This window comes from Scyliorhinus canicula, chromosome 6, assembly GCF_902713615.1.
Source record: "Scyliorhinus canicula chromosome 6, sScyCan1.1, whole genome shotgun sequence".
NCBI classification, from domain to species: Eukaryota; Metazoa; Chordata; class Chondrichthyes; order Carcharhiniformes; family Scyliorhinidae; genus Scyliorhinus; species Scyliorhinus canicula.
Window position 1 is genome coordinate 208,961,542 of NC_052151.1, and position 25,604 is coordinate 208,987,145.

The 25,604-nt window shown below is 52.9% G+C and overlaps 1 protein-coding gene across 1 annotated transcript in view; it reads right to left on the reverse strand.

Moving 5' to 3' along the window:
* Positions 1–225: 225 nt before the first annotated feature.
* The window catches only part of LOC119967999 (NACHT, LRR and PYD domains-containing protein 3-like), a 30,799-nt gene continuing 5,420 nt past the window's right edge, over positions 226–25,604 (reverse strand). Inside the window, exons 4-7 of the mRNA XM_038801100.1 lie at positions 23,022–23,192; positions 8,331–8,501; positions 2,593–2,760; positions 226–2,432 (exon numbers count right to left, since the gene is read on the reverse strand). Of these exons, the coding sequence (XP_038657028.1) occupies positions 2,336–2,432; positions 2,593–2,760; positions 8,331–8,501; positions 23,022–23,192 (607 nt within the window). The 3' untranslated portion in view covers positions 226–2,335. The remainder of the gene's footprint in view (positions 2,433–2,592; positions 2,761–8,330; positions 8,502–23,021; positions 23,193–25,604) is intronic.

The window sequence follows — 25,604 nt, forward strand, 5'->3', positions numbered from 1 at the left end:
TGGCTACTTAGTTGCTGGTCACAAACAGGTCCCGGAACAACCAGGTGAATGGCTCCCATGTTTTGTGGAAGCCATTTTCCGACCCACGGATGGCGAATTTGATTTTCTCCATTTGGAGAAATTCTGATCGGTCGGACAGCCAGTCTACAGCTTTAGGTGGTGCTGCTGACCGTCAGCTGAGCAGAATTCTATAGTGGGCGATCAGGGAGGCAGAAGCAAAGGCATCCGCCTTCCTCCTCAGGAATAGATCTGGCTGGTCTGATACCCCGAAGACCGTCACGTTCGGGCATGGCTCCACCCTTATCCCCGCCACTTTGGACATTGGCTCAAAGAAATCTGTCCAGAACCCAGCAAGTCTGGGGCAAGACCAGAACATGTGGGCGTGGTTGGCCGGGCCTCCTTGGCACCGTTCACATCTGTCCTCCACCTCTGGGAAGAACCTACTCATTCAGGTTCTGGTCAAATGGGCTCTATGTACCACTCTTAGCTGTGTTAGGTTTTTCTTGCTTTATCTATGCATATATTAGGAATTAGGAAGAAGCACACAGCACAGCTACAAAGCCCCCTCATATAAACCCCTGGCGAAGACACCCTCCCATGACCCAATAACATTTACCCCTGGAAGTAGTACCCACTGCATGAGTGGGTAATCTAAAACTTCCTATGATTTAAAAATGAAGTCTTACCTTTGGTCATTTTTAACAGGAGTGATGTTGGAAAGTTCAGATTTAGAGTGGGTTGGAACATTAAAATAAGTTTGATCTGGTGGGCTGGGAGGCGGATGACACAACAGAGGCAGTTAATCAAATTGTCACAATCTTAGTGACAAAGTGGTACACAAGTTCTATGCACTTGTTGTTGGGGAGACATGGGAGACGGGTTTGCTGTAGAGGACATAAGCTGGGATTCACCCTCAACAGTGTCATTATTACCTGTAGCAATCAGAGCACTGACTGTGACGCTGATCAGAGCCTGATGTGTGTGGTCAAGCTTCAGCTAAGGAGTTGGGTTATTTATTATGAGGGGAATTGACTACAAAAGGAGGGAAGTTACCTTCACTTGTACAGGGCTGGGTGACACTACATCTGGAGTACTGTGTACAGGATTGGTCTCCTTATTAAAGAAAATACGTAAATGTGTTAGAAGCAGTCCCAAGGTTTACTGGACCAATACCAGGAATGGGCAGGATGTCTTATGAGGAAAGGTTGGCGAGATTAGGTTTGTATCCACTAGAGTTTAGAAGAGTGGGTGGTGAAATGATCAAAATGTTTAAGATCCTTGGGGGGTACTGACAAGGTGAATGTGGAGAGGAGGTTTCCTCTTGTCAGAGAATCTAGAACTAAGGGTCACTGTTAAAAATTAAAGGGTTGCTGATTTAAGACAGAGAAAGGGGAAATAGTTTCCATCAGAGGGTTGAGAGTCTCTGGAACCCCCTTCATCAAAAGGCAGTGGAAGCAGAGTCTTTGAATGTTTTTAAGACAGAGATAGAGAGATTCTTCATTATCAAGGGGGTGAAAGGTTATCAGGAGAAGGCAAGAATGTGGGGTTGAAGTTCCAATCAGACGGGCCATGATCTTATTGAATGGTGGCGCAGGCTCGAGTATCCTACTCCTAATCTGTGTGTTTGTACATAAGAGATTTGGGTTGAAATTAATCCTCAGGAAGATCTAAGTTATGGGCCAGGGCTCCACCTTCCATCAATAACTCTGGAGAATGTCAAAACTTCACATACCTTCGATCAACAACTACCAGCAATTTAGCCCTTGATGCTGAAATCAACCCCAGGTTTGTCAAGACAGCAGGTATCAAGACAAAGTTGATAAGTGGAATGTGGACCAACAACCACTAACTGAAAATACAAAGCTGTACATGTACAAGGTTTATATTGCCAGCATCTTCCTTTACAGGAGCGAAGCATAGACCATTTATACTAGCCAAGAAAAGCGGCTGAACAACTTCCGCCTCTGCTATTTCAGACGAGTATTCGGTATCTTCTGACAGTAAAGAATGACAAATATGAGAGAATACGAGGGTGCAGGGTTAGAGTTAGCAGCGCTGTGGGGCCGGGAGGCGGAGTCTGGTGGGGTCGGTCTGGTGGGGCTGGGAGGCGGAGTCTGGTGGGGCCAGGAGGCGGAGTCTGGTGGGGTCGGGAGGCGGAGTCTGGTGACCCTATTGCTGGGCCTCTGATGTCACAATGGGAGATGACACTCACTCAGCTCCAGCTGGAAACTGGGAAACGGCCAATAGGATTTCAATTGGAGCCCGGCCGGTTAAAGGGGACAGACAGGAAATCAGAGAAAAATGTTCAGAGAATCAGAGTGATGATGTCTGTAATTTAACATGATGTCAACACCACACTCAGTCCTCTTCTTATACCCTGGAGTGACTTCAGTCGATTTTCTCCAGTTGAACTGAACCGATTCTTCCACAGCCTGAAATAAATTTTAGATTGAACAAGATTGAACAACAGTAAAAATAACAGGGATACTGCAATATCTTAATAACAATTACAGACAAATATTTCTCAAAGAAGTGATTGAATCTAATTAATATTTTAATTATTAATTTATTCATTTAATAAAAGCTACTCACTCGATCCGGTCCAGACTGCTACAGTTTATTATGAGTTTTTGCAGCTTAGGGATGGATTGGTCTGTGAAGGAGTTTGACTCTAGGTTCAGCTCTGTCACTGATCGGTTTGTACCAAGAGCAGAGACGAGATCATTGATACACGAGTCTGTGAGACAAGTATCATCCAGTCTGCGGATCAGAAACGAGAAATAATGGGAATGGAGGTAAATCCCAAACTTCTAATTGACATCACTATAAGTCTTACTAACTAATAATGTAGTTTTTATAAGTAACGTGAACACTGACACGAAAAGACAGGCAGGCAGATTTATAATTATCTTTCACGATCTGAAGGGAGTTAAGGGTTCATGGGGATGGGGGAGTGGCAGCAGGCAGGAAAACACAGTTTGAAGGCCACAGTCACATCAATCATGATATTACTGATTGGCGAAGCAGATTCGAGGGGTCGAATGGCATTTTCCTCCTCTTGTTTTATGATCACAGTGTTTGTTTTCACATATAAGCTGTCTTGACTCAGCTCTACCTCACCAAACCTGTTGATAAATGATTATTTCACATTCAGTACTGAATGAGCAGAAATGTCATCCAATTAAATATTGAGGAAGTCTTCAACTATTTCATTTTTCAATTCCTGCTCCAAACCCTTTTCCCTGGCTACCGACTCTATTCCTCTCTCTGGAAAATGTCTGAGATTTTGCAAGCCGAGTATCACATTTGATCCAGAGATGAGCTTCTGGCATCATAATATTGCCATGCAGAGCTGTTTATTTTCATCTCCACAACATAACCAACTTCACTCTGCCTCAGCTTATCTGCTATTGAAATCCTTGCTCATGCTTTAATTATCTCAAGGCTCAATCATTCCCATGCACTCCTTGTTAGTCTCCCACATTCTACCCTCTAAACTAGAGGTCATTCTGAACTCTACTGCTGTGCCTTAAATCACAGCAAGTCCCATTTCCCTTTTACCCCTGTGTTTGCTGACTGACACAGACTCTCAGGAACCTGCCAGTTAACACCCGGAGTAAGCCAAGTCCCTTGAGCCTGCTCCACCATTCAATAGGATCATGACGGGTCTGAGTGTGGCCTCAAGTACACTTTCCTGTCCACCTTCTACATCCTTTAACTCACTAGTCAATTAAGAAATAATCTAACTCAGCCTTAAAATATTCAATGACCCTGTCTCCACGGCTCTCTGGGGAAGAAAATTCAAGACTCTCAATCTCCGAGTAAAAGTACTCCTCATTTCCATCTTAAATGGGATTATCTTTATTCTTAAACTGTGTCCTCGTTCATATCTCACCCATTAGGAGAAAATCCTTTAGCATTCACCTCAGTCCACCTGGATCCAATATGTGTTTCAATAAGATTGACCTTTCATTTTTCTGAACTCCAATGAATACAGGCCCAACCCTCCAAATCTATCCTCACAAGATAATACCCTCATCCTGGGAATGTGACTACTGGTCAAACAACCTCTTGACTTTAAAATTCTCATTTATTTTCAAACCCCATCATTGCCTTTCCTCTTTCTCTGTAATCCTGTCCAGTACATGTACCCTCTGGGATATCTGCACTCCTCTAATTCTGACCCACCCCCAATGGTTAATTGCTACACCATTGGTGGCTTTGTAGACCCGTGGCTTCCTCAGAGTGGAGATCACTGGGTTACCTTTGCTGTATTTCCAAACCCCGACTCGCCTCACCTTCCTCACTCAGGCCAGGTAAGAAAGGAACAGTGAAGCGGCTCTGGGGCTCCATCAGCAAGGTGTAAATAGAGTACAGGGAAGGAAGACACCCACTCCCTTTAACAGCACGAGCTGCTGTAAAGCAGGTGAGTTTAAATGGACCAGAAGAGGGAGAAGGAAGTTAGTCCATTTGAACCATTGGTGGGTTAACCCTTACCTGGGAGCCTGAGAGAGAGATTCCCCAGCACTTCATTGATTTACTTTCCAAATGCGACACTGGGGAGCCAGGCATTATGGCCCCATGTCTTCCGTCACCTTGGCTCCAAGCTTTGAAACACCCTCAGACATTTACAGCACAGAGAAAGGCCCTTCGGCCCATAGCATCTGCGTTGGCCATCAAGCACCGATCTAGTCCACTCCCGTTTTCCAGCACTTGCTCTGTAGCCTCCCTACAGCTCTCCATCTCACTTTCCTTCTTTAAAACCTACTTTAAAACTGACCTCTTACACCAAGCTTTTGGTCATCTGATGTAATATCTCTTTCTGTGGTTCAGTATCACATTGATCTTATTCTGAAACATCTTCAGAAGTTTCAAGATGTTAATGGTGCTATATTATCAGTTGATGTTGTCCTCTCAACATTACATATTACCATGGAGACCAACGTGTCTCACAAAACAATCTCTTGGATGTTTTGGGGAGTCCTTAAATATTTAATTGGAGGACAGTCACTACATCTTTTTGTTGAAGTGATGTTGACTTTGGCAGAAACGTTGGCCAGGCCACAGGAACGAACTCTCCTGCTCTCGAGTGCCACAGTATCATTTACATCCAGTGTCACCACCTAGAGTGGCCACGTCCCGATTTCAAAATGGACACTTGCAAAGAGTAAAGGGAAAATTGGACAGTGCTAAGGAAACAAGCAGCTGCAAGGTTTGCCTGTGGATTGGAGTTTGCAGCTCCCAGACAAAACCGATATTACAAGCCATTAGCAAAGTAATGAGCTATCTCCGGGGACAAAAGAGAAACATTTAAACAATCGGTACCAGGGCAGACTCCCCGGTGCCAGTGGAGACTAAAACAAAGGCAGGCCAACGGTTACCTAGGACCCGCTCAGTGATCAAGCAACGACCCCTTTATTGGAGAAATCAATACAAATGATTAGGACATGGTCCAATTAATTGGGGCCAAGTACAGGGCCCGCCCAAAAGGGCGCGAAGCCCCTTTGGGGTATAAAGAGGAGTCCCCAAGGTCAGAGTGCTCTCTTCTTCTTCACCTTGGCTCTCAGCGACAACAGACCCGCCAAGCACTACCCAAGTAAGTCTAAAGTCAACGCAAGCTACGAGATAGACGCTCCTAGCTACTATTCTATACCAGTTCGAAGCCAGCAGTATCAGAACCGGACAACGACCATTGTTCCTCTGACTGAGTGGGCATCCGAAGCTAAGTATAGGCTTTTAGTAGTAGTTGTAGTTTAGTGAGTAGAGTTTGTGCATGAGTATTAATTGACTGTGTGTGTAAATAAATGTGCATTGATTTCAAACTTACTAACTGGTGTATCGAGCCTTTGATCAGTATTCGGTTTTGAACCTTGTATCGAAAAGATACCTGGCGACTCTTGAGCAAACGTAATTAAAGCAGAGCAAATTAAGGAGAGCATAACGAGCAACATTTACTGGCGACATCTGACGGGACCCGACTTAGAAGTGGCCCCACCACTCAGAGAGAACCCAAAATTTGAATTAGAAATGCAATTGGAAACAGAAACACCACAAGTGTTTGAGCAATACTGATCAAGACTCCAAGATTCGGAAGTGTGTTAATGCATGCGTACTAACAGGGATATACGGTAAACCTGAGAGATTTTGTTGCGTAAAACTGTCAGGGGTTTTGTAGGCCGGAAATTAGAGCAAGCCGTACCCCTGTTTACATCACCGCTTTATCACACCCTGTTCCAAATTCAGTAGAGAACCCAGACATAGGAAAGATGGCAATGAAGGCAATGGAACGCCTTATGAATCCACAGGAATTCGAGGTTGTAGCAACTAGTAGAGTAGAACAGTGTCCCGTTTGGGAAGAAGAAATTAGGAAATACCTCAAAGGGAAAGGATGGCCCATTTGGAGTGAATTCTGCCCTAATGAGGAAACAGGTCCCGGGAATATAGGACATACTTGTTGGGAGAACCTGACAGAGATCCACAAGAAGAGCTTGGGAAAAGCTCGCAAGCCGTGTCCTGTCTGGCACAATTGCGAGGCACAGAGGAGGTTGTTCGGAAGCTCCGTAGAGAGATAGAGGAGAGAGATAGAACCAGTAAGGTAGACGTGAGTGAGATAGAGAAGGAGAATAGAGATTTGAGAGAGAAGCTAGCAGCAAAGGAGAGAGGTGGATGATGCCAAGAGGGCACACCAGTCTTGTCTTGCACACTTAAGTAGTTTCCAGACCCAGTATGATAAGGCCTACCAGGACACACAACGTGCGGTCTTGGTAAGACAGGAAACTGAGCAGCAGGTGGAAACATTGCAGAAACAGTGCAATGATTTAAAGGCAGCCCTACGAGCACTCCATGCTTCCACAACGGAACAAAGGCAGAGCTCCGTAGACCACGCAAAGTACCGGAAGCAAATTGCAGAATTGCAATCCCTGCTTTCAGTTCAGAATTTCTGGGATGAAGAGGGTGTCGTATGAAGAAAGATTCAACAGATTAGGCCGAAACCCACTGGAGCTCAGAAAAATGAGGGGGGACATTATTGAAACATGCAAGATCCTGGGGTGACTTGATAGGGTGGATACTTGATGAATCTTTGGAACTCCCTTCCCGAAAAGATGGTGGAAGCAGAGTCTTTGAATATGTTTAAGGTAATTTGGATGTTCTGAATTCGCCCTCAATGTACCCGAACAGGGTTAAGCAAGGAGGGGGGGGGGGGGTGATGTGTTATTGGAGGTAGGAAGGATGCAGATTTGAGGTTATTATCAGATTAGCCATTATCTTATGAAATGGCAGACCAGGCTCAATGGGTTGAATGGCCTATTCCTTGGTCGTTTACCTAATAATCTTTAGTATTGTCACAAGTAGGCTTACATTAACACTGCAATGAAGTTACTGTGAAAACCCCCTAGTCCCCACATTCCGGTGCCTGTTCGGGTACACTGAGGGAGAATTCAGAATGTCTAATTCACCTAACAGCACGTCTTTCAGGACTGTGGGAGGAAACCAAAGCACCCGGAGGAAATCCACATAGACGAGGAGAATGTGAAGACTCCGCACAGACAATGACCCAAGCCGGGAATCGAACCTGGGACCCTGGAGCTGTGAAGCAACAGTGCTAACCACTGTGCTACCATGCTGCTACCTGGAGCTGTTTCCGTTTGTGGGGAGACTAAAACTAGGGGACATTGCTTTATACTAAGAGGTCTTCCTTTTAAGACAGATATGAGGAGAATTTATTTCTCCCAAGGTCACTATATGTGGAATTATTCTCTGCAGACAGCAGTAGAAGCTGGATCATTGAATTTATTCAAGGCAGAGTTAGACAGATCGTTTTTAGACAAGGGAGTCGAGGGTTCTGAAGGGCAGACAGGAACATGGAGCTTAGACCACCAGCAGATCAGCTGTGATCTTCTGAATAGTGGAGCAGGCTCAAAGGGCCAAATGGCCTACTCCTGCTCCAATGTTCTGATGTAAAGTGTCATCCAAAAGATAACAGCTGTGACCATGCAGCACTCTCTCAATACTGCGCTGGAGTATCAGCCGAGACATTTCTGCTTACGTATCTGGAGTTACACTTCAACCCACAATGTTCTGACTCAGCATCAAGGTCCACAGCTCACACTTCGATTTTGACTGATGGTGTACGGTGCCGGACAGTTATTGAACTCAGAATTCAGCACAGTGAGATTCAGCACAGTGAGATAGCGCACAGTAAGATTCCGCACAGTGAGATAGCGCACAGTAAGATTCCGCAGTGAGATAGCGCACAGTGAGATTCCGCACAGCGAGATTCCGCACAGCGAGATTCCGCACAGCGAGATTCCGCACAGTAAGATGCTCACCGCAGTTTCTGTATTTTCCAGTCCTGATCTTTCAGAGCTTCAGACAGGTGCTTCACTCCTGCGTCACACACTTTATTATGACCCAGGTCCAACTCTATCAGTGACTCGTTTGTACTGAGAGCAGAGGCAAGATGCTGGATACTCAAAGCTGAGAAACCAGTATCGCACAACCTGTGGACAAGAGAAATAAATATAAAATGGAGAGATATACTAAAATGATGTACTTAGCAATATAAAGCTTACTGATGATACAGTGTGCATTTAGGGCTGAATTTTGAAACACCCACAGTAATGGGATCAGAGAGGGTAGGACCCCAAATTTCTGTTACCTGTCAGCGTGCCGATTTACCATTACGCTCCATTGCCAGGCCATTCTGGATGCAGCTAAGTTAGAGGAGGTGACGGCTACGTGTCTACAAATGGCAAGTAGCCAATGAAACCTCTAGAAGTGAACATTAAGGTTCTTCTCCTGCTGCTGACTGGCACAATGGCAGCTAGGGTCTCTTTTTCTTTTTAAACTTTGGAAAATGTTCAGAGGGCAGCTTTTTCTCTCCTACGTGCATCACAAGTTCACACCTCTGATCGTGAGGCTGATCCGTCAGCACTGGAAAGTGATCAATTGGAGCTCAATTGTTTGACCATCATCATTAATACATTGGGGCTCTAAGACACACCCACTTAAATGGTAGCCACTTCAAACAGTTTTTCCTGTCCCACAACCAGAAGTTCAATATTTCCAACCTGGAATTCAGTCCCGTGTTGGGATAAGGATCCTGGAAGGAAAATCTAGCTCTAAAAAGTGTTATTAGTAAAAGAAATATTAAACACAATTTATACTGTTATGAGGCACATGGAGATTGTAACATCCAGGTACAGGATGTTCCACGACCTGTTAGTTTCTTGCCAGTAAAAAGGGCTTGTATTGTTGGGATACATCACCGAATCAGTTTAAATGCCACCACTTCATTGGTAGTCAGTTTGGGTGAGTCAATCTGTTAGTCAAGAAATGTCCCAGTGTAAGGGATAAAGATAATGGGCGGGATTCTGTAACCCCTCGCCGGGTCGGAGAATCGGCGGGGCCGGCGTCAATCCCGCCCCCGCCGTGTCCCGAATTCTCCGACCGGCAAAAGATCTATGTGGCGCCAATCCCGCCGCCCGCCTCAGAGAATGGCGGGGGCCGGCGGGAGGCTATGGGTCCCGGTGCTGCCCGTATTCTCCCGGTCGGAATCCTGCCGACGTGACCATGGGTCACTTCGACGTAAATCAAGACAGGTATTTAACGGCGTCAATCAGTGCTGATGGTTGACGCCGTTCAGCGCGGACGTAGGTGTGGGGTGGCTGCAGGAGAGACGGAGTGGCCGCAGTCTGTGGGTGGGGGGTTGGTGAGGGTGAGAGCCGTAAGAGTGCGAGTGCCAGGAAGGGGTGGCGAGAGCGAGTGCTGGGGGGGAGGGGGGGGGGGGGGGGGGGGCGGAGAGAAAAGAGTGCCGGGGAAGGCGGGCGGGAAAGAGAGATCGTCTGCCTGGCCAGGTGCCATCCTCCCATAGTCACGCCCATGCAGCCCATGGCACCTGGCTGCCCGGGGTGTGAGGGGGGGGGGGAGGGGCGCTACGGGCAATGATGACATGTTGTCGTTCACCCCCCCCCCTCCCCCACCCCGTCATGTTTTCTGATCAGCCAGCGATATTGGCCACCGTGGTGGCAGCCACTATTGTACATGTTGCCCTGGAGGAGGAGGAGCGTGGTAGAGATGCGGCGCAGGCTGCCGCAGAGGGGCAGGCAGCAGGTGCCCAGGCTGGAGGGCCACCCAGCCGACAGGATAAGGAGGAGGAGGAGGAAGGGCAGCACGAAGAGGAGGAGCACGAGGAGAGGGTGGAGGATGTCATGGCACCACAGCGACGGAGACACCCGAGGAGGCCCCGTGTGTAGCGGCCCCGTTCGTCTTATCAGGACCTCACGAACCAGGAATGCAGGAGGAGACTCCGGATGAGCCGTGAAACCGTGGCACACATCTGCCACCTGCTCGCACACATCTGCCACCTGCTGGCACACCTGGCACCGCGTGGCACTGGGGGAGGACACCCTCTCCTGTGTCCGTCAAGGTTACTGTGGCCCTGACCTTTTATGCCACAGGGTCATTCCAGGCGCCGAGTGGGGACCTGTCCGGCATCTCGCAGACATCGGTGCACCGGTGCATCCGGGCAGTGAGAGACGCCCTTTATGCAATTGCGGTCCACTACATCCGGTTCCCTGTGGACCGGGCAAGCCAGGATGCCCGGGCAGTGGGCTTCGCTGCCGTGGCCGGTTTTCCCATTGTCCAGGGGGCGATCGATGGGATGCACGTCGCCGTGCGGCCACCTGCAGACAACAGGGCTATGTGCAACAATAGGATGGGCACGTATTCCATGAACGTCCAGGTGGTCTGCGACCACCGCATGATGATCCTGCGCCCGGTACCCGGGCAGTGTTCATGGCTCATACATGTTGTCACGGTCTAACATCCCGGGCATGTTCAAGGGACGCCACCCCCAGCTGAGGGGCTGGATGCTGGGCGACAGGGGTTACCCGTTGCGGTCGTGGCTGATGACGCCTATACGGAGGCCACAGAGTGATGCGGAGACTCGCTCTCACGATGCCCATGCAGCGACCAGGGGTGTGGTCGAGAGGTGCTTTGGGCTGCTGAAGATGCGATTCAGGTGCCTGCACATCTCTGGGGGGGCCCTCCAGTACCCGCCAGATAGGGTCGGCCACATCATTGTGGTCTGCTGTGTCCTGCACACCATCGCCCAGCAGAGGGGTGATGTGCCGCAGCCGGAGGAGGAGGGAGTGGAGGAGCAGGAGGAAGAGGCGCAGACCTCCCCAGATGAGGGAGATGGGGGCAATGGTCAGGGCAGACAGGCTGGACATGGGCGGGTGGTTGCCCACTGTTACCGGCTGGGCCAGCGGGCACGGGACAGTCTGATAGCTGCCGCTTCACTCACTAGGGGGCGTACGAATCGGCGAGTATGGCCACATACCGCACACCATGGCAACATCCGTCTACCCTCACCCCCCTCACCCACCCAGCATCAACACCCTAACCCCCACCCCACCCGCATGCACACCATCCCTCCATTGCACATCCAGCTGCGGCACGATGGGCGGGGCTCACACGGTCGCCAGTGGAAGCGTGTCTATTGCAGGCCATGGAGGATGATGACGACCCGCTCTGCGATGAGCTCCTGGCACCACATCGTTGGACAATGTCTGACCCATGGCCAGAGTACCACTCTCCACCCGGACCATCCCTGCATGTGGCTGTGACACTGCAGTGCACGGTCCCATCCTCTGCCGGGGGGATGTAGAGGGTGGCCCAGGTGGAGGGGGGGGCACACTCACCTAGGGGCGATGTCAGACTCCCCCCCCCCTCACACACACACATTGGCGCTCAACGTACATGACACCCCCGCACGCTTCGGACAGAACACAACGGCAGCTTCTGTAGGTGTGAAAGTGATTTTAATTACAAACTTACATACACGTGCCCTCGCCCCTAAAACCCGTCCGTGCCCTTCACACCCATGCCAACTTACTCATTGCCTAATTGTGTGGCCTTACAGGCCATTTGACTACGTCTAGGTGGTTCCCCAGACGGTACAGCAAAACTGGAGGTGGATTCCTGTGATTTCTGCCCTGTGACTCGGGATCCCTTTGGCGGCTGTTTCCTGGGGCGGCCCGGCCTGGATGGGCCAGGCTGCGGCTCGGGCGTCTGGGATGGCGAGCTGCCAGCCTGTCCTGCCCACTGCCCACCAGATGCAGCTGGGACGGAGGGGGGGGGGGGGGGGGGGGGGGGGGGGGGGAAGAGCCCGAGGTGTCGCGGTGCTCCGGGGCCTCCCCTAGAGGGGGACCCGGGACGGGTCCCAGCACCTCCTCTTCCCTCGGGGTGCCCGATGGCCCCCAAACCTCGACATGGGTCGGGGGTGCGAACGGACCGGCCATCCGACGCCCCCCTCCCCCGACACCTGGCGCTGCCAGTCCTGGAGGCCCGTGCTGGTATCGACAAGGGTCGGTAGGTTTGCAGCCATGGAGCTCAGGGAGTTGGCCATCCCTGTCTGTGTCTGGGCGACGCCGGCCATCACCTGGGCAATGGCGCCGATGCCCTCAGCCATGGCCTGCAGAGACTGGACCATGGCCTGCTGAGACTGGACCATGGCCTGCTGAGACTGGACCATGGCCTGCAGAGACTGGGCCATGGCCTGCTGGGACTGGGCCATGGCCTGTTGAGACTGGGCCATTGCCTGCTGAGGCTGGGCCATGGCCTGCAGAGATTGGACCATGGCCTGCTGGGACTGGGCCATGGCCTGCAGAGACTGGGCCATGGCCTGCTGGGACTGGGCCATGGCCTGCTGAGACTGGGCAATGGCCTGCTGGGACTGGGCCATGGCCTGCTGGGACTGGGCCATGGCCTGCTGAGACTGGGCCATGGCCTGCTGAGACTGGACCATGGCCTGCAGAGACTGGGCCATGGCCTGCTGGGACTGGGCCATGGCCTGTTGAGACTGGGCCATTGCCTGCTGAGGCTGGGCCATGGCCTGCAGAGATTGGACCATGGCCTGCTGAGACTGGACCATGGCCTGCAGAGACTGGGCCATGGCCTGCTGGGACTGGGCCATGGCCTGCTGAGACTGGACCATGGCCTGCAGAGACTGGGCCATGGCCTGCTGGGACTGGGCCATGGCCTGTTGAGACTGGGCCATTGCCTGCTGAGGCTGGGCCATGGCCTGCAGAGATTGGACCATGGCCTGCTGAGACTGGACCATGGCCTGCAGAGACTGGGCCATGGCCTGCTGAGACTGGGCCATGGCCTGCTGAGACTGGACCATGGCCTGCAGAGACTGGGCCATGGCCTGCTGGGACTGGGCCATGGCCTGCTGAGACTGGGCCATGGCCTGCCGAGACTGGGCCAGGGCCTGCTGAGACTGGGCAATGACCTGTTGAGACTGGGCAATGGCCTGCTGAGACTGGGAAATGGCCTGCTGAGACTGGGCCATGGCCTGCTGAGACTGGGCCATGGCCTGCCGAGACTGGGCCAGGGCCTGCTGAGACTGGGCAATGACCTGTTGAGACTGGGCAATGACCTGTTGAGACTGGGCAATGGCCTGCTGAGACTGGGCCATGGCCTGCTGGGACTGCCCCATGGCCTGCTGAGACTGGACCATGGCGTGCAGAGACAGGGCCATGGCCTGCTGGGACTGCCCCATGGCCTGCTGAGACTGGGCCATGGCCTGCTGACACTGGGCCATGGCCTGCAGAGACTGGGCCATGACCTGCTGAGACTGGGCCATGACCTGCTGAGACTGGGCCATGGCCTGCTGAGACTGGGCCATGGCCTGCAGAGACTGGGCCATGGCCTGCAGAGACTGGGCCATGGCCTGCTGGGACTGCCCCATGGCCTGCTGAGACTGGGCCATGGCCTGCTGAGACTGCGCCATGGCCTGCTGAGGCTGCGCCATGGCCTGCTTAGACTGGGCCATGGCCTGCTGAGACTGGGCCATGGCCTGCTGAGACTGCCCCATGCCTGCTGAGACTGGACCATGGCCTGCAGAGACTGGGCCATGGCCTGCTGAGACTGGGCCATGGCCTGCAGAGACTGGGCCATGGCCTGCAGAGACTGGGCCATGGCCTTCTGAGACTGCGCCATGGCCTGCTTAGACTGGGCCATGGCCTGCTGAGACTGGGCCATGGCCTGCTGAGACTGCCCCATGGCCTGCTGAGACTGGACCATGGCCTGCTGAGACTGGGCCATGGCCTGCTGAGACTGCGCCATTGCCTGCTGAGACTGCGCCATTGCCTGCTGAGACTGGGCCATGGCCTGCTGAGACTGGGCCCTGGCCGGCTGGGACATGGCCTGCTGAGACTGGGCCATGGCCTGCTGGGACTGAGCCACGGCCTGCTGGGACTGAGCCATGGCCTGCTGGGTCTGAGCCACAGCCTGCTGGGACTGAGCCATGGCCTGCTGAAACTGGGCAATGGCCTGCTGAAACTGGGCCACGGCGTTGAGCGCCTCTGCCATCTGTCGCTGGCTCATGGCTTCCTGTGCAAGGGAAGCCAAGTCCTGGGCCACACACGCCGCCTTCTCGGAGAGCCCCAGGCCTCGCACCCTGCTCCGCACATCTGACACCGTTGCACCCATTACCTCCACCGTGGACGCCACCAGTGCGGTTTCGGCCTGGGTGGCACGCATGACCGGCACCACTCCCAGCTCCTGGACCCGGGTCGACTCCTCCACCTGCGTCTGCAGCTGCCGCAGGCCAGCCACCATCCTCTTCCTTCGCCCCAGGTTTGCTGGTTGCATCAGGTCTATGGGTGGGTGTGGTAACTCCAGGAACCCGGGTCCCGTCTGGGCGGCAGATGTTCGCTTGCGCCAGGATGCCCTCTGACCTCCCGGCCCCTCTGCTGCTCCTACCTCCACCTGCTGTGCCGGTACGGCCGTGTTGTGCGCACCAGTTAGTGTACCAGAAGCCTCATCACTGAAGTGCCCAACCGAGGCGAGTGTCTTTGCGATGGTGGAGGGTTTTGGAGAAAGCAGTGGTGTTGTGTCGTGCGCATCGTCAGACTGCGAGTCCATGGTCCCCTGGGGTGGCGCCTCATCTCCACCCGTCCGCTGTGTGTCACTGTCCTGTGTCCAGTCTCATGTGTGGCAGTGTCCTGGGTAGGGCCGTCCTGGGTAGGGGGTGTCCTGGGTAGGGGTGTCCTGGGTAGGGGTGTCCTGGGTAGGGGTGTTCTGGGGAGGGCCGTCCTGGGGAGGGCCGTCCTGGGGAGGGCCGTCCTGGGGAGGGGTGTCCTGGGTAGTGCGGTCCTGGGTAGGGCTGTCCTGGGTAGGAGTGTCCTGGGTAGGGCTGTCCTGGGTAGGGCTGTCCTGGGTAGGGCTGTCATGGGTAGGGCTGTCCTGGGGAGGGGTGTCCTGGGGAGGGGTGTCCTGGGTAGGGCTGTCGTGGGTAGGGCTGTCCTGGGGAAGGGTGTCCTGGGGAGGGCTGTCCTGGGTAGGGCTGTCCTGGGTAGGAGTGTCCTGGGTAGGGCTGTCCTGGGTAGGGCTGTCCTGGGTAGGGCTGTCCTGGGGAGGCGTGTCCTGGGGAGGGCTGTCCTGGGTAGGGCTGTCATGGGTAGGGCTGTCCTGGGGAGGGGTGTCCTGAGGAGGGCTGTCCTGGGTAGGGCTGTCCTGGGTAGGAGTGTCCTGGGGAGGGCTGTCCTGGGTAGGGCTGTCCTGGGTAGGAGTGTCCTGGGGAGGGCTGTCCTGGGTAGGGCTGTCCTGGGTAGGGCTGTCCTGGGGAGGGGTGTCCTGGGGAGGGGTGTCCTGGGGAGGGGTGTCCTGGGTAGGAGTGTCTTGGGTAGGAGAGTCCTGGGTAGGGCTGTCCTGGGTAGGGGTGTCCTGGGTAGGGCTGTCCTGGGTAGGGGTGTCCTGGGTAGGGCTGTCCTGGGTAGGGCTGTCCTGTGTAGGAGTGTCTTGGGTAGGAGAGTCCTGGGTAGGGGTGTCCTGGGTAGGGCCGTCCTGGGTAGGGCTGTCCTGGGTAGGGCCGTCCTGGGTAGGGCCGTCCTGGGTATGGCTGTCCTGGGTAGGGCTGTCTTGGGTAGGGCTGTCCTGGGTAGGGGTGTCCTGGGTAGGGGTGTCCTGGGTAGGGGTGTCCTGGGTAGGGCTGTCGTGGGTAGGGCTGTCCTGGGTAGGGCTGTCCTGGGTAGGGGTGTCCTGGGTAGGGGTGTCCTGGGGAGGGCTGTCCTGGGTAGGGCTGTCCTGGGGAGGGGTGTCCTGGGGAGGGCTGTCCTGGGTAGGGCTGTCCTGGGTAGGGCTGTCATGGGTAGGGCTGTCCTGGGGAGGGGTGTCCTGGGGAGGGCTGTCCTGGGGAGGGCTGTCCTGGGTAGGGCTGTCCTGGGTAGGAGTGTCCTGGGTAGGGCCGTCCTGGGGAGGGCCGTCCTGGGTAGGGCTGTCATGGGTAGGGCTGTCCTGGGTAGGGCTGTCCTGGGTAGGGCCGTCCTGGGGAGGGCTGTCCTGGGTAGGGCTGTCCTGGGTAGGAGTGTCCTGGGGAGGGCTGTCCTGGGTAGGAGTGTCCTGGGGAGGGCTGTCCTGGGTAGGGCTGTCCTGGGGAGGGGTGTCCTGGGGAGGGGTGTCCTGGGGAGGGGTGTCCTGGGAGGGCTGTCCTGGGTAGGGCTGTCCTGGGTAGGAGTGTCTTGGGTAGGGGTGTCCTGGGTAGGGCCGTCCTGGGTAGGGCTGTCCTGGGTAGGGCCGTCCTGGGTAGGGCCGTCCTGGGTATGGCTGTCCTGGGTAGGGCTGTCCTGGGTAGGGGTGTCCTGGGTAGGGCTGTCCTGGGTAGGGCTGTCCTGGCTCAGCTGCGACGGGGGCCCTTGGCTGCTCCCCTCGTCGCTGGGTGTCACACGCTTGTGTCGCCGCACCCGCACGAGCGACGTCTCCATGGTGCTCCATGTCTCTCCCTCTCCCGTGGCTGCCCTGGGGCATCCTGCGGGAAGTCGGCATCCGCGGGGACGGGTGCCTCGACGTTTTGCCCTGCAATATACAATACAGCAGCATGGTTAGACATGGTGATTGGGTGATATGGGGGAGGGGGGATATAGGGGAGAGGGGATATGTGCGAGGGGATATATGGGGGAGAGGGGATATGTGGGAGGGGATATATGGGGGAGGGGGAAGGGCCGTGGGTGGCTCACTTGCTGGCGGGCCCCCGACCTCTGCATCAGCAACCTCCCGGTCCTCAGGTCCGCCTGCCAGTTCCAGGGCCCTTTCCTCATGGACGGACAGCTGTCTCTCATCAGCTGTGCCCCCTCCAGTCCTCTGACGCTCCCTGTTGCTGTGTGCACGCTTCACCTGAGGGGGGGCGGGTGGGTGGGTGGCAGGGGTAAAGGGCAACAGTGTCAGACAGGTATATGAATGCACACCAGCGGTTGCACGTATATTGGCAGAGGTCGCAGCACATTAGGGTCAGGGGTAGAGTCAGGGTTAGTTGCACGTGGGGGTGTGCCGCTCATCGGACACGACTCACCCTGGCTGCCCTGACGAGGTTGTTGACCTTCTTGTGGCACTGGGTGCCTGTCCTCGGTGTCACAGCCACAGCGCTGATGGCCTTTGCCACCTCCCTCCACACACGCCAGCTGAGGCGTGGGGCAATGCTGCGGCCATGTACAGGGCCTCCCTCCTCTCTTGAACAGCTTCCAAAAGCGCCTCGATGTCGCGCTCCTGGAACCCTGGGGCTGCACGGCGGACGGCCATGTTTGGAGATCTTCTGGAGGGGGGGCTTCTTTTGTGCTGTGATGCCGAGTGGCGTTGATTACGCCGCCCAGCGTCAAGTGATGCCGTCGCGAATGGCGTCACGCCGCTGCTAGCCCATTCTGGCCCGGAGAATCTGCGACGTTTGGGGGGCCCGATGCCAGATTGATCCGTGCCGTTTTTGGCACCGGGTCCCGGCCATCATGCCGATTATCGGAGAATCCCGCCCAAGAAGTCCTAATTTAGCACAAGAAGAGCTGCAGTTAGTAGACTTCAAGGTGACTGGAGCGGAGCCTGGAAGCTGCTCGAATGCAACTGAAGGTTGGTGACATTGTGCTGTGGACCGCTGGGGCAAAAGAACCCCTTTGGAGCAGTAGTGCGCTGCTTGGGAACGTCCAACGATCTGAAATTGTACTCGTGATACCAATCAATTGAGTCAAAACAGTAGTTAACAGGAACTGTGGTTTTAATCAGCTAGAATGTGCCCACCAGTACCTCCTCCCGCACTGAGAGGCTGTCCTGCATCGATGGGTTATATACCTTCTCTGAGGGGCGGAGCCACAGGCAGAGCCAACACATCAACACAACAACAGTAACAGTGAGTAAATACAATAATATATACAACAGCCATATGTGGCTGACCACATTCAGCCCCTGTTAAAGAAATATCCGGCGGGGGTGAAGTGGACTCACCGGTTCAGTATCACAGGAGGGTGTATTGTCCGCTGTGAATGCCGCAGTGTAGGCGCTGGTGTCGAGACCTTCGACTCCGTGAGCACATCGTCCTCACAACAGGGTTCCGGACAGGGTGACGGCGCAAGGGGCAGTGCTAATGGACCCCGGATGAGTTGATGGGGTAGATGGGGAGGTAGAAGGAAGCGGTGAGGTGATGGTGGGCGCAGTGGTACCTGCGGGGGCCAGGTCCCTGAGGGAGACTGTGTCCTGCCGCCTGTCGCGGTGTGTCATGTATGCGTATTGAGGGTTCGCATGGAGGAGGTGAACCCTCTCGACCAAGGGGTCGGCCTTATGGCTCCTCACGTGCTTCCGGAGGTGTACCAGCCCAGGAGTCGTGAGACAGGTAGGAAGCGAGACCCCGGAGATTGACGTCCTAGGAAAGATAAATAGACGGTCGTGATGGGTCTCGCTAGTGGCAGTACACAACAGTGACGGGATGAAGAACCTCCTGCCAGCGGGTGACTGGGAGACTTCTAGACCGTAGGGCCAGAAGGACGGCCTTCCAGACCGTAGCATTCTCCCTCTCCACTTGCCCGTTTCCCCTGGGGTTGTAGCTGGTAGTCCTGCTCAAGGCGATGTCCTTACAGAGCAGGTACTGACGCAGCTCATTGCTCATGAGGGGAAACCAAACCAAACAGGATGAATATGCTGCGCAGGCCTTGATGACTGTGGCAGAGGTCATGTCAGGGCATGGGATGGCGAAAGGAAAACGTGAGTACTCATCAACAATGTTGAGAAAGTAGACGTTATGATCAGTGGAGGGGAGTGGCCCTTTGAAATCCATATTGAGGCGTTCAAAAGGGCGGGAAGCCTTCGCCAGGTGGGCCTTGTCAGGCCGATAGAAGTGCGGCTTGCACTCCACCCAGACTTGGCAGTCCCTGGTCATGGCCTTGACCTCCTCTGTGGCGTAGGGCAGGTTGCAGGCCTCGACAAAGTGGAGAAGCTGGGTGAGCCCCGGGTGACAGAGGTCGTTGTGGATAGCACATAACCGATCAGCCTGCGCGTTGGCGCAGGTGCCACGGGACAGGGCATCTGGGGGCTCATTGAGCTTCCCAAGACGATACAAGGTGTCGTAGTTCTAGGTGGAGAGCTCGATCTTCCACCACAAAATCTTCTTGTTCCTAATTTTGCCCCGTTGCGTGTTGTTGAACATGAAGGCAACCGACTGTTGGTCTGTGAGGGGAGTAAATCCCCTGCTGGCCAGGCAATGCCTCCAGTGCCGCACAGCTTCCACAATGGCTTGCGCCTCCTTTTCAACAGAGGAGTGTCAAATTTCAGAGGTATGGAGGGTACGGGAAAAAAAGGCGACAGGCCTCCCTGCCTGGTTAAGAGTGGCTGCCAGGGCAAAGTCAGACGCATCGCTTTCCACCTGGAACGGGATGGATTCGTCCACGGCGTGCATCGTGGCCGTGGCAATTTCGGATCTGATGCAATTGAAGGCCAGGTGGGCCTCAGCTGTCAGGGGAAAAGTGGTGGACTTAATGAGTGGACGGGCTTTGTCCGCGTAGTTGGGGACCTACAGGGTATAGTAGGAGAAGAGCCCCAAGCACCTTTTCAAGTCCTTGGGGCAGTGGGGAGGGAGAATTGCAGGAGGGGGCACATGCGTTCAGGGTCAGGCCCTAGGACTCCGTTTTCCATGACATAGCCGAGGATGGCTAGCCAGGTTGATCGGAAAATGCATTTCTCCATATTATATGTCAAATTAAGGAGTCGGCCGGTGCGGAGGAATTTTTCAAGGTTGGCGTCGTGGTCCTGCAGGCCATGGCCGCAGATGGTGACATTATCCAAGTACGGGAACGTGGCCATCGTTCGTTGGAAGACCGAAACCCCATTGGTGACGCCGAAGGGAACCCTGAGGAAATGGAAGAGACGGCCGTCTGCCTCAAAGGCAGTGTACTGGCGGTCCTCCCGCCAGATAGGGAGCTGGTGGTACATGGACTTCAAGTCCACCGTAGAGAAGACTCGATACTGCACAATCTGATTGACCTGGTCAGATATGCACGGGAGTGGGTACGCATCGAGCTGTGTTGATCGTCTGACTGTATTTCGGTGTTTCTCCCCGGTCCTGACGACCACCACTTGTGCTCTCTAGGGGCTATTACTGGCCTCAATGATCCCTTCCCTCAGGAGTCGCTGGACCTCTGACCTGACGAAGGCCTTGTCAAGAGCACTGTACCGTCTGCTCCGGGTGGCGACAGGCTTACAGTCTGGGGTGAGGTTCACGAAGAGCGAAGCGACCTTCAGGGTTGCGAGGCTACAGACGGTGAGAGAGGGCAGGGGTTCCCCGAACTTTAGGGTTAGACTACGGAGGTTGCACTGAAAGTCTAAACCCAGCAGGAGAAGGTCGCAGAGATGGGGGAGGATATAGAGTTTTAAATTGCCGTATTCGACGCCCTGTATTGCCAGGTTGGCGGTGCAGTACCCCTGGATCTGCACGGAGTGTCATCTGGAAGCTAGGGATATGACTTATGAGACGGGGAGGACCCAGAGGAAACAGCGCCTTACCAGGTCCGGGTGGATGAAGCTATCCGTGCTCCCGGAGTCGAAGAGGCAGGACGTCTCCTGCCCGTTGAGGCTGACGGCCATTATCGAGCTTTGAAGATGGCAAGGCCGGGACTGGTCAAGTTGAATGGAGCGGAGTTGATGGTGATGAGTGTAGTTCTGGTCACAAAATGGCGGCGTCGACGAAGTCGGACAAAATGGCTGCCCCCATGGATTGCACATGGCGAGTGACGCGTCAGCAGAGGACACTCCGGGCAGGCACCATGCCACGCTGCGGCGTCTGTGAGTCTCAGACTGGGCTTGACAGGCTTTGATTTTTAGGCTTAGCTAGGTATACTTTAGCGCAGTGCCCTTTCTTGCCACACTCGTTACATGTGGAGTTGCGAGGCGGGCAACGCTGCCAGGGGTGCTGGCCCTGACCGCAGAAGTAACAGCATGGTCCTCCGGAGCTGGATGGCTGCCGCGCGGCACAGGAATGAGGCACGCCTGGGTCGGGTGATGGCTGTGCCTCAGGATGCCGCGTGGTCGGATGGGAAGGCATCCAGGCTCTGGAAGGCCACTTCCAGCGAGGTAGCCAGCTTCACAGTCTCCTCAAGGTCGAGGGCCCCCTTTTCTAGAAGCCGCTGCCAGATGTAGCTGGACCGGACACGTGCCACATAGGTGTCCCGGACCATCAGCTCCGCGTGCTCGACCGCTGTGTCAGTCCTGCAGTTACAACTGCGGACGAGTACTCTCAGTTCATGTAGGTATTCAGCCAGTGACTCACCCTGGCGCTGACACCGCGTGGTCAGGTGGTGTCGAGCGAGTACCTCATTCACCGGCCTCACGAACTGTCGTTTGAGCAGTTCCACTGCCTCTGTGTATGAGGCCGCGTCTCTGATGAACTGGAAAATCCTGTGGCTCACCCGGACGTTGAGGAGACGCTGATTAATTTCCGGGGAGACCTCGGCGGCGAAGGAGCTGAGGTAGGCCTCAAAGCAATTGAGCCAATGCTCAAATATTGCCGCAGCCTCCGGTGCCTGCGGGTCAAGGTCGAGACGTTCTGGTTTCAAAACTGCTTCCATGTTAAAAAAATTCGAGCTGATTAAATTGATACCAATCAATCCAGTTGAAATGGTAGTTAACAGGAACTGTGGTTTTAATCAGCTAGAATGTGCCCACCAGCAGCTTCTCCCGCACTGAGAGGCTGTCCCGGATCGATGGGTTATATACCTTCTCTGAGGGGCGGAGCCACAGGCAGGGCCAACAACAACATCAACACAACAACAGTAACAGTGAGTAAATACAATAATATATACAACAGCCATGATTAAAAACAATAATATATACAATAGCCACACGTGGCTCACCACAATACCAGAGTGTATTTTGCAATCTAGGGAACACAATCTGGGAGAGTGAGCTTGAAGCCCTGTGAGGTGGGCCGCTGTTGAAGTTCTCCGAATTGGAGTGACTTTTGGAGATAATTCTAAGGCAGGATTTCCGAAGGTAAAGATGAAAACATTGAGAGATAGATGGTGTTTCAGTGAGATTGATTAGCTCACAGTATGTCTAACATCTGGATGGGTTGTTGAGAAATCCCTGGAATACATTTTTGGTTGTACCTGTCGTTCATTATGTAGTTGTGGTGCATTTGACCAATTTTCCTGTTAATTCAAATGTAACTCATACTTACCCAGATTATAAGATAGATGTTGGGAATTGTTTTATCTTCTGAACTTTTACAGTAACTTTATATTTGTTTTCTACAAACCCACAGAATCTTGTGACTTTATTCCTTTGCAGGAGTCTTAAATCTTAAATCCTAGGTGGAATTTTCCGGCTTCCCCTCTGTGGCATGTTTTCAGGTGGCAAAGATGGATCGGCAGGCCACCGGTGGGATCTTCCAGTTCCGCAATAGTCCACGGTGTTTTGCGTGCCTTGCCTGTCCGGCTGTCAAGAGTATCCACCGCAGGGCATCACCTTCGGAGGAACAGAAGTTCCCGCTGGCAGCAAGAGCTGGAAAACCCTGTCTTTAACTACTTTAGTGAAAATCTGATCGGTCCCTAACCAGATCTTCCCCATAACCCAGGATCCAGCCAGAGGATTGTAACAATACGAACAAAACACCATACTTATCATTAGCACTCTTACCGACGTTAATAATAATGTTCAGTGTCACACATTCCGTTATTATACACAATCTCACACATTATGCCACTTACTGCAGTCTCTGTATTTTACAGTCTGGATTCCTCAGGGCTTTCGATAATAGTTTCATTCCTGAATCTCCCAGTTTATTATAACTCAGATTTAGAACCGTCAGGGCTGAGTTTGCATGGAGAGTGGAAGCTAGATCCTCAGCACAAGAGGCTGTGAGACTCACTGCACTCAGCCTGGAGATCAGAACACAGAGATAATTTAAATAAGGAGAAATCCCAGTGCATAATAATACTATCATTGATACTTATCAGTAATAATATTGATAAACACTAATAAGAATGTACAGTCTTTATTCACATCATTGCAATATTAGTGATAATGTAGTGGTTATTAATACTGCTGAAAAAGAGGCATGCTGTCAAAGCTTTTTGTCTGACACTCATCAGGACAGACGGAAGAATACAAAGGCCGGGGTTCTCCGTTGCGAGTCCGCCCTGCTACTGCTGCTTTCCTATTGGGGCTGGTTTAGCACAGTGGGCTAAATAGCTGGCTTGTAATACAGAACAAGGCAGCAGCACGGGTTCAATTCCCTTTCGGCCTCCCCGAACAGGCGCCGGAATGTGGCGACTAGGGGCTTTTCACAGTAACTTCATTGAAGTGACAATAAGCGATTATTATTATTACTGAAGCCACCCTACACCGCTGGGAAATCCATGGGCAGGGGTGGGCTGCCGGTGGGATTAGAGAATCCCACTGCCAGTGAATGGCTGGGAAATCCCACCCTGAATTTCAAAGCGTACAATTTATACTGCATGAGAAACAGGACGTTGATCAAATGGTAATTTGACTCCGATTGGTCAAGGTGTTGCCATGGAAAATACACAAAAGGGCAGTCACCCCAAGCTTTTGTTCAACTGAAAAGACAAAATTGGCGAGACAATTTTATTTTGCCTACAGAGAACTGGACTGGGCCCTGCCTCTGAAGATAAGGAGCTTCGGACAAGTCTAAGTAAACCACATTGCGAACCAGACTAATAATTTTAAATTGGTTGTTAATGTAAGTCTTGGCACACTTGGGATTACACCAACAACAAATTTAAGATGATCAGTCAGGCTCACTTATGCTTGCTAGAAGCCACATACATTCATAGGCAGAGCCCAGTTCTCTGGAGGCAATAGGAATTTGTCCAAGCATTCAACCTTTCCAATTAAACGAAAGTTTGGGGTCGCTGACCCTTGGTACATTCTCTATGGAATATGTCAACAAAAGTCAACTTGTCCTCATTAAATTTAAACAAATATTTTGGGCTAACTGTTCCTGGTGTGTTCTCCATGTCCATGTCTTTGCCAAAATCCACTTGTCAACCTATCAGCACCTTGTTTATCATGCAGTATATTTATAGTCCCTTGGAAATCTGGCATTCTTATCTTTCTGATGAGTGCAAGATGGAAAGCGACATCAGCATGTCTTTTTCAGCAATACTCAAATTCTTCATAACCAAGCTACTATATGTTTATTAATAGCACTCTGATAATAATGTTGTATTTATAAATATTAATAATGATTTAATAACAAGCTAGCTTTGCACATATGCAGTAGAGACAGCCCGAGTGAGAAAGCCTGAGTGAGGGTTGAAATTTGGTGCAGTGTAGGAGGAGGTGCTTTTTCCCTATTATTTTGTTTTTTTTCTTCTGGCTTTGGAACTGGCAATCTGCAGGGAGAGATCCAGAGAGCATCCCGGGAAGGTAAGTGATATAAAGAGCTTTTCAAATTGTGGAAGGAAAACACACTAAAGCTGTGCCCTGATTGGTTGGTGGGGAATCTGTTAAATTTGAAAAAAAAATAACATTGAAAAAACAAATTAATTAACTAGGTGCAGGAATAACTAAACCTGAGGGCAGGGATTAGTATTTAGCATTTAATTTTACGGTAAAAATCTAGCGGCAGAGCCATAAAGTCAATTGTAACTTAATCTAATAACAATTTAAGTATTTATTTTGAATTAATTAACTTGTACGTAAATGTAACTCAGCGGAGTGCAGTGCTCTAACTGTGAGGTGTGGGAAATCCGTGACGCTTCCAACGTTCCGGTCGACTACGTCTGCAGGAAGTGTAATCAGTGACAGCTCCTCACAGACCACATGATTCGGTTGGAGCACCAGTTGTGTGCACCTAGGAGAATGGAGGTGGCGGGAAGCATTATAGATAAGAGTTATAGAGATGTGGTCATACCCAAGGTGCATGCAGACAGATGGGTGACCGCTAGAAAGGGCAGGCAGTCAGTGCAGGAATCCCCTGTGGCTGTTCCCCCTCTCAAAAAGGTATACCGTTTTGGATACTGTTGGGGGGGATAGCCAATCAGGAGAAAACAACAGCAGCCAGAACAGTGGCACCACAACTGGCTCTGTTGCTCAGCAGGGGAGGACAAATTGCAGAAGAGCGATAGTTATAGGGGACTCTCGAGGAAGGGGCGCTTCTATGGTTGTGAAAGAGACTCCAGGATGGTACGTTGCCTCCCTGGTGCCTGGGTCAAGGATATTTCTGAACGAACACAGGACATCCTGAAGCGGGAGAGTGAACAGCCAGAGGTCATAGTACACATAGGTTTTAACGACATGGGCAGGAAGAGTGATGCAGAAGGAGT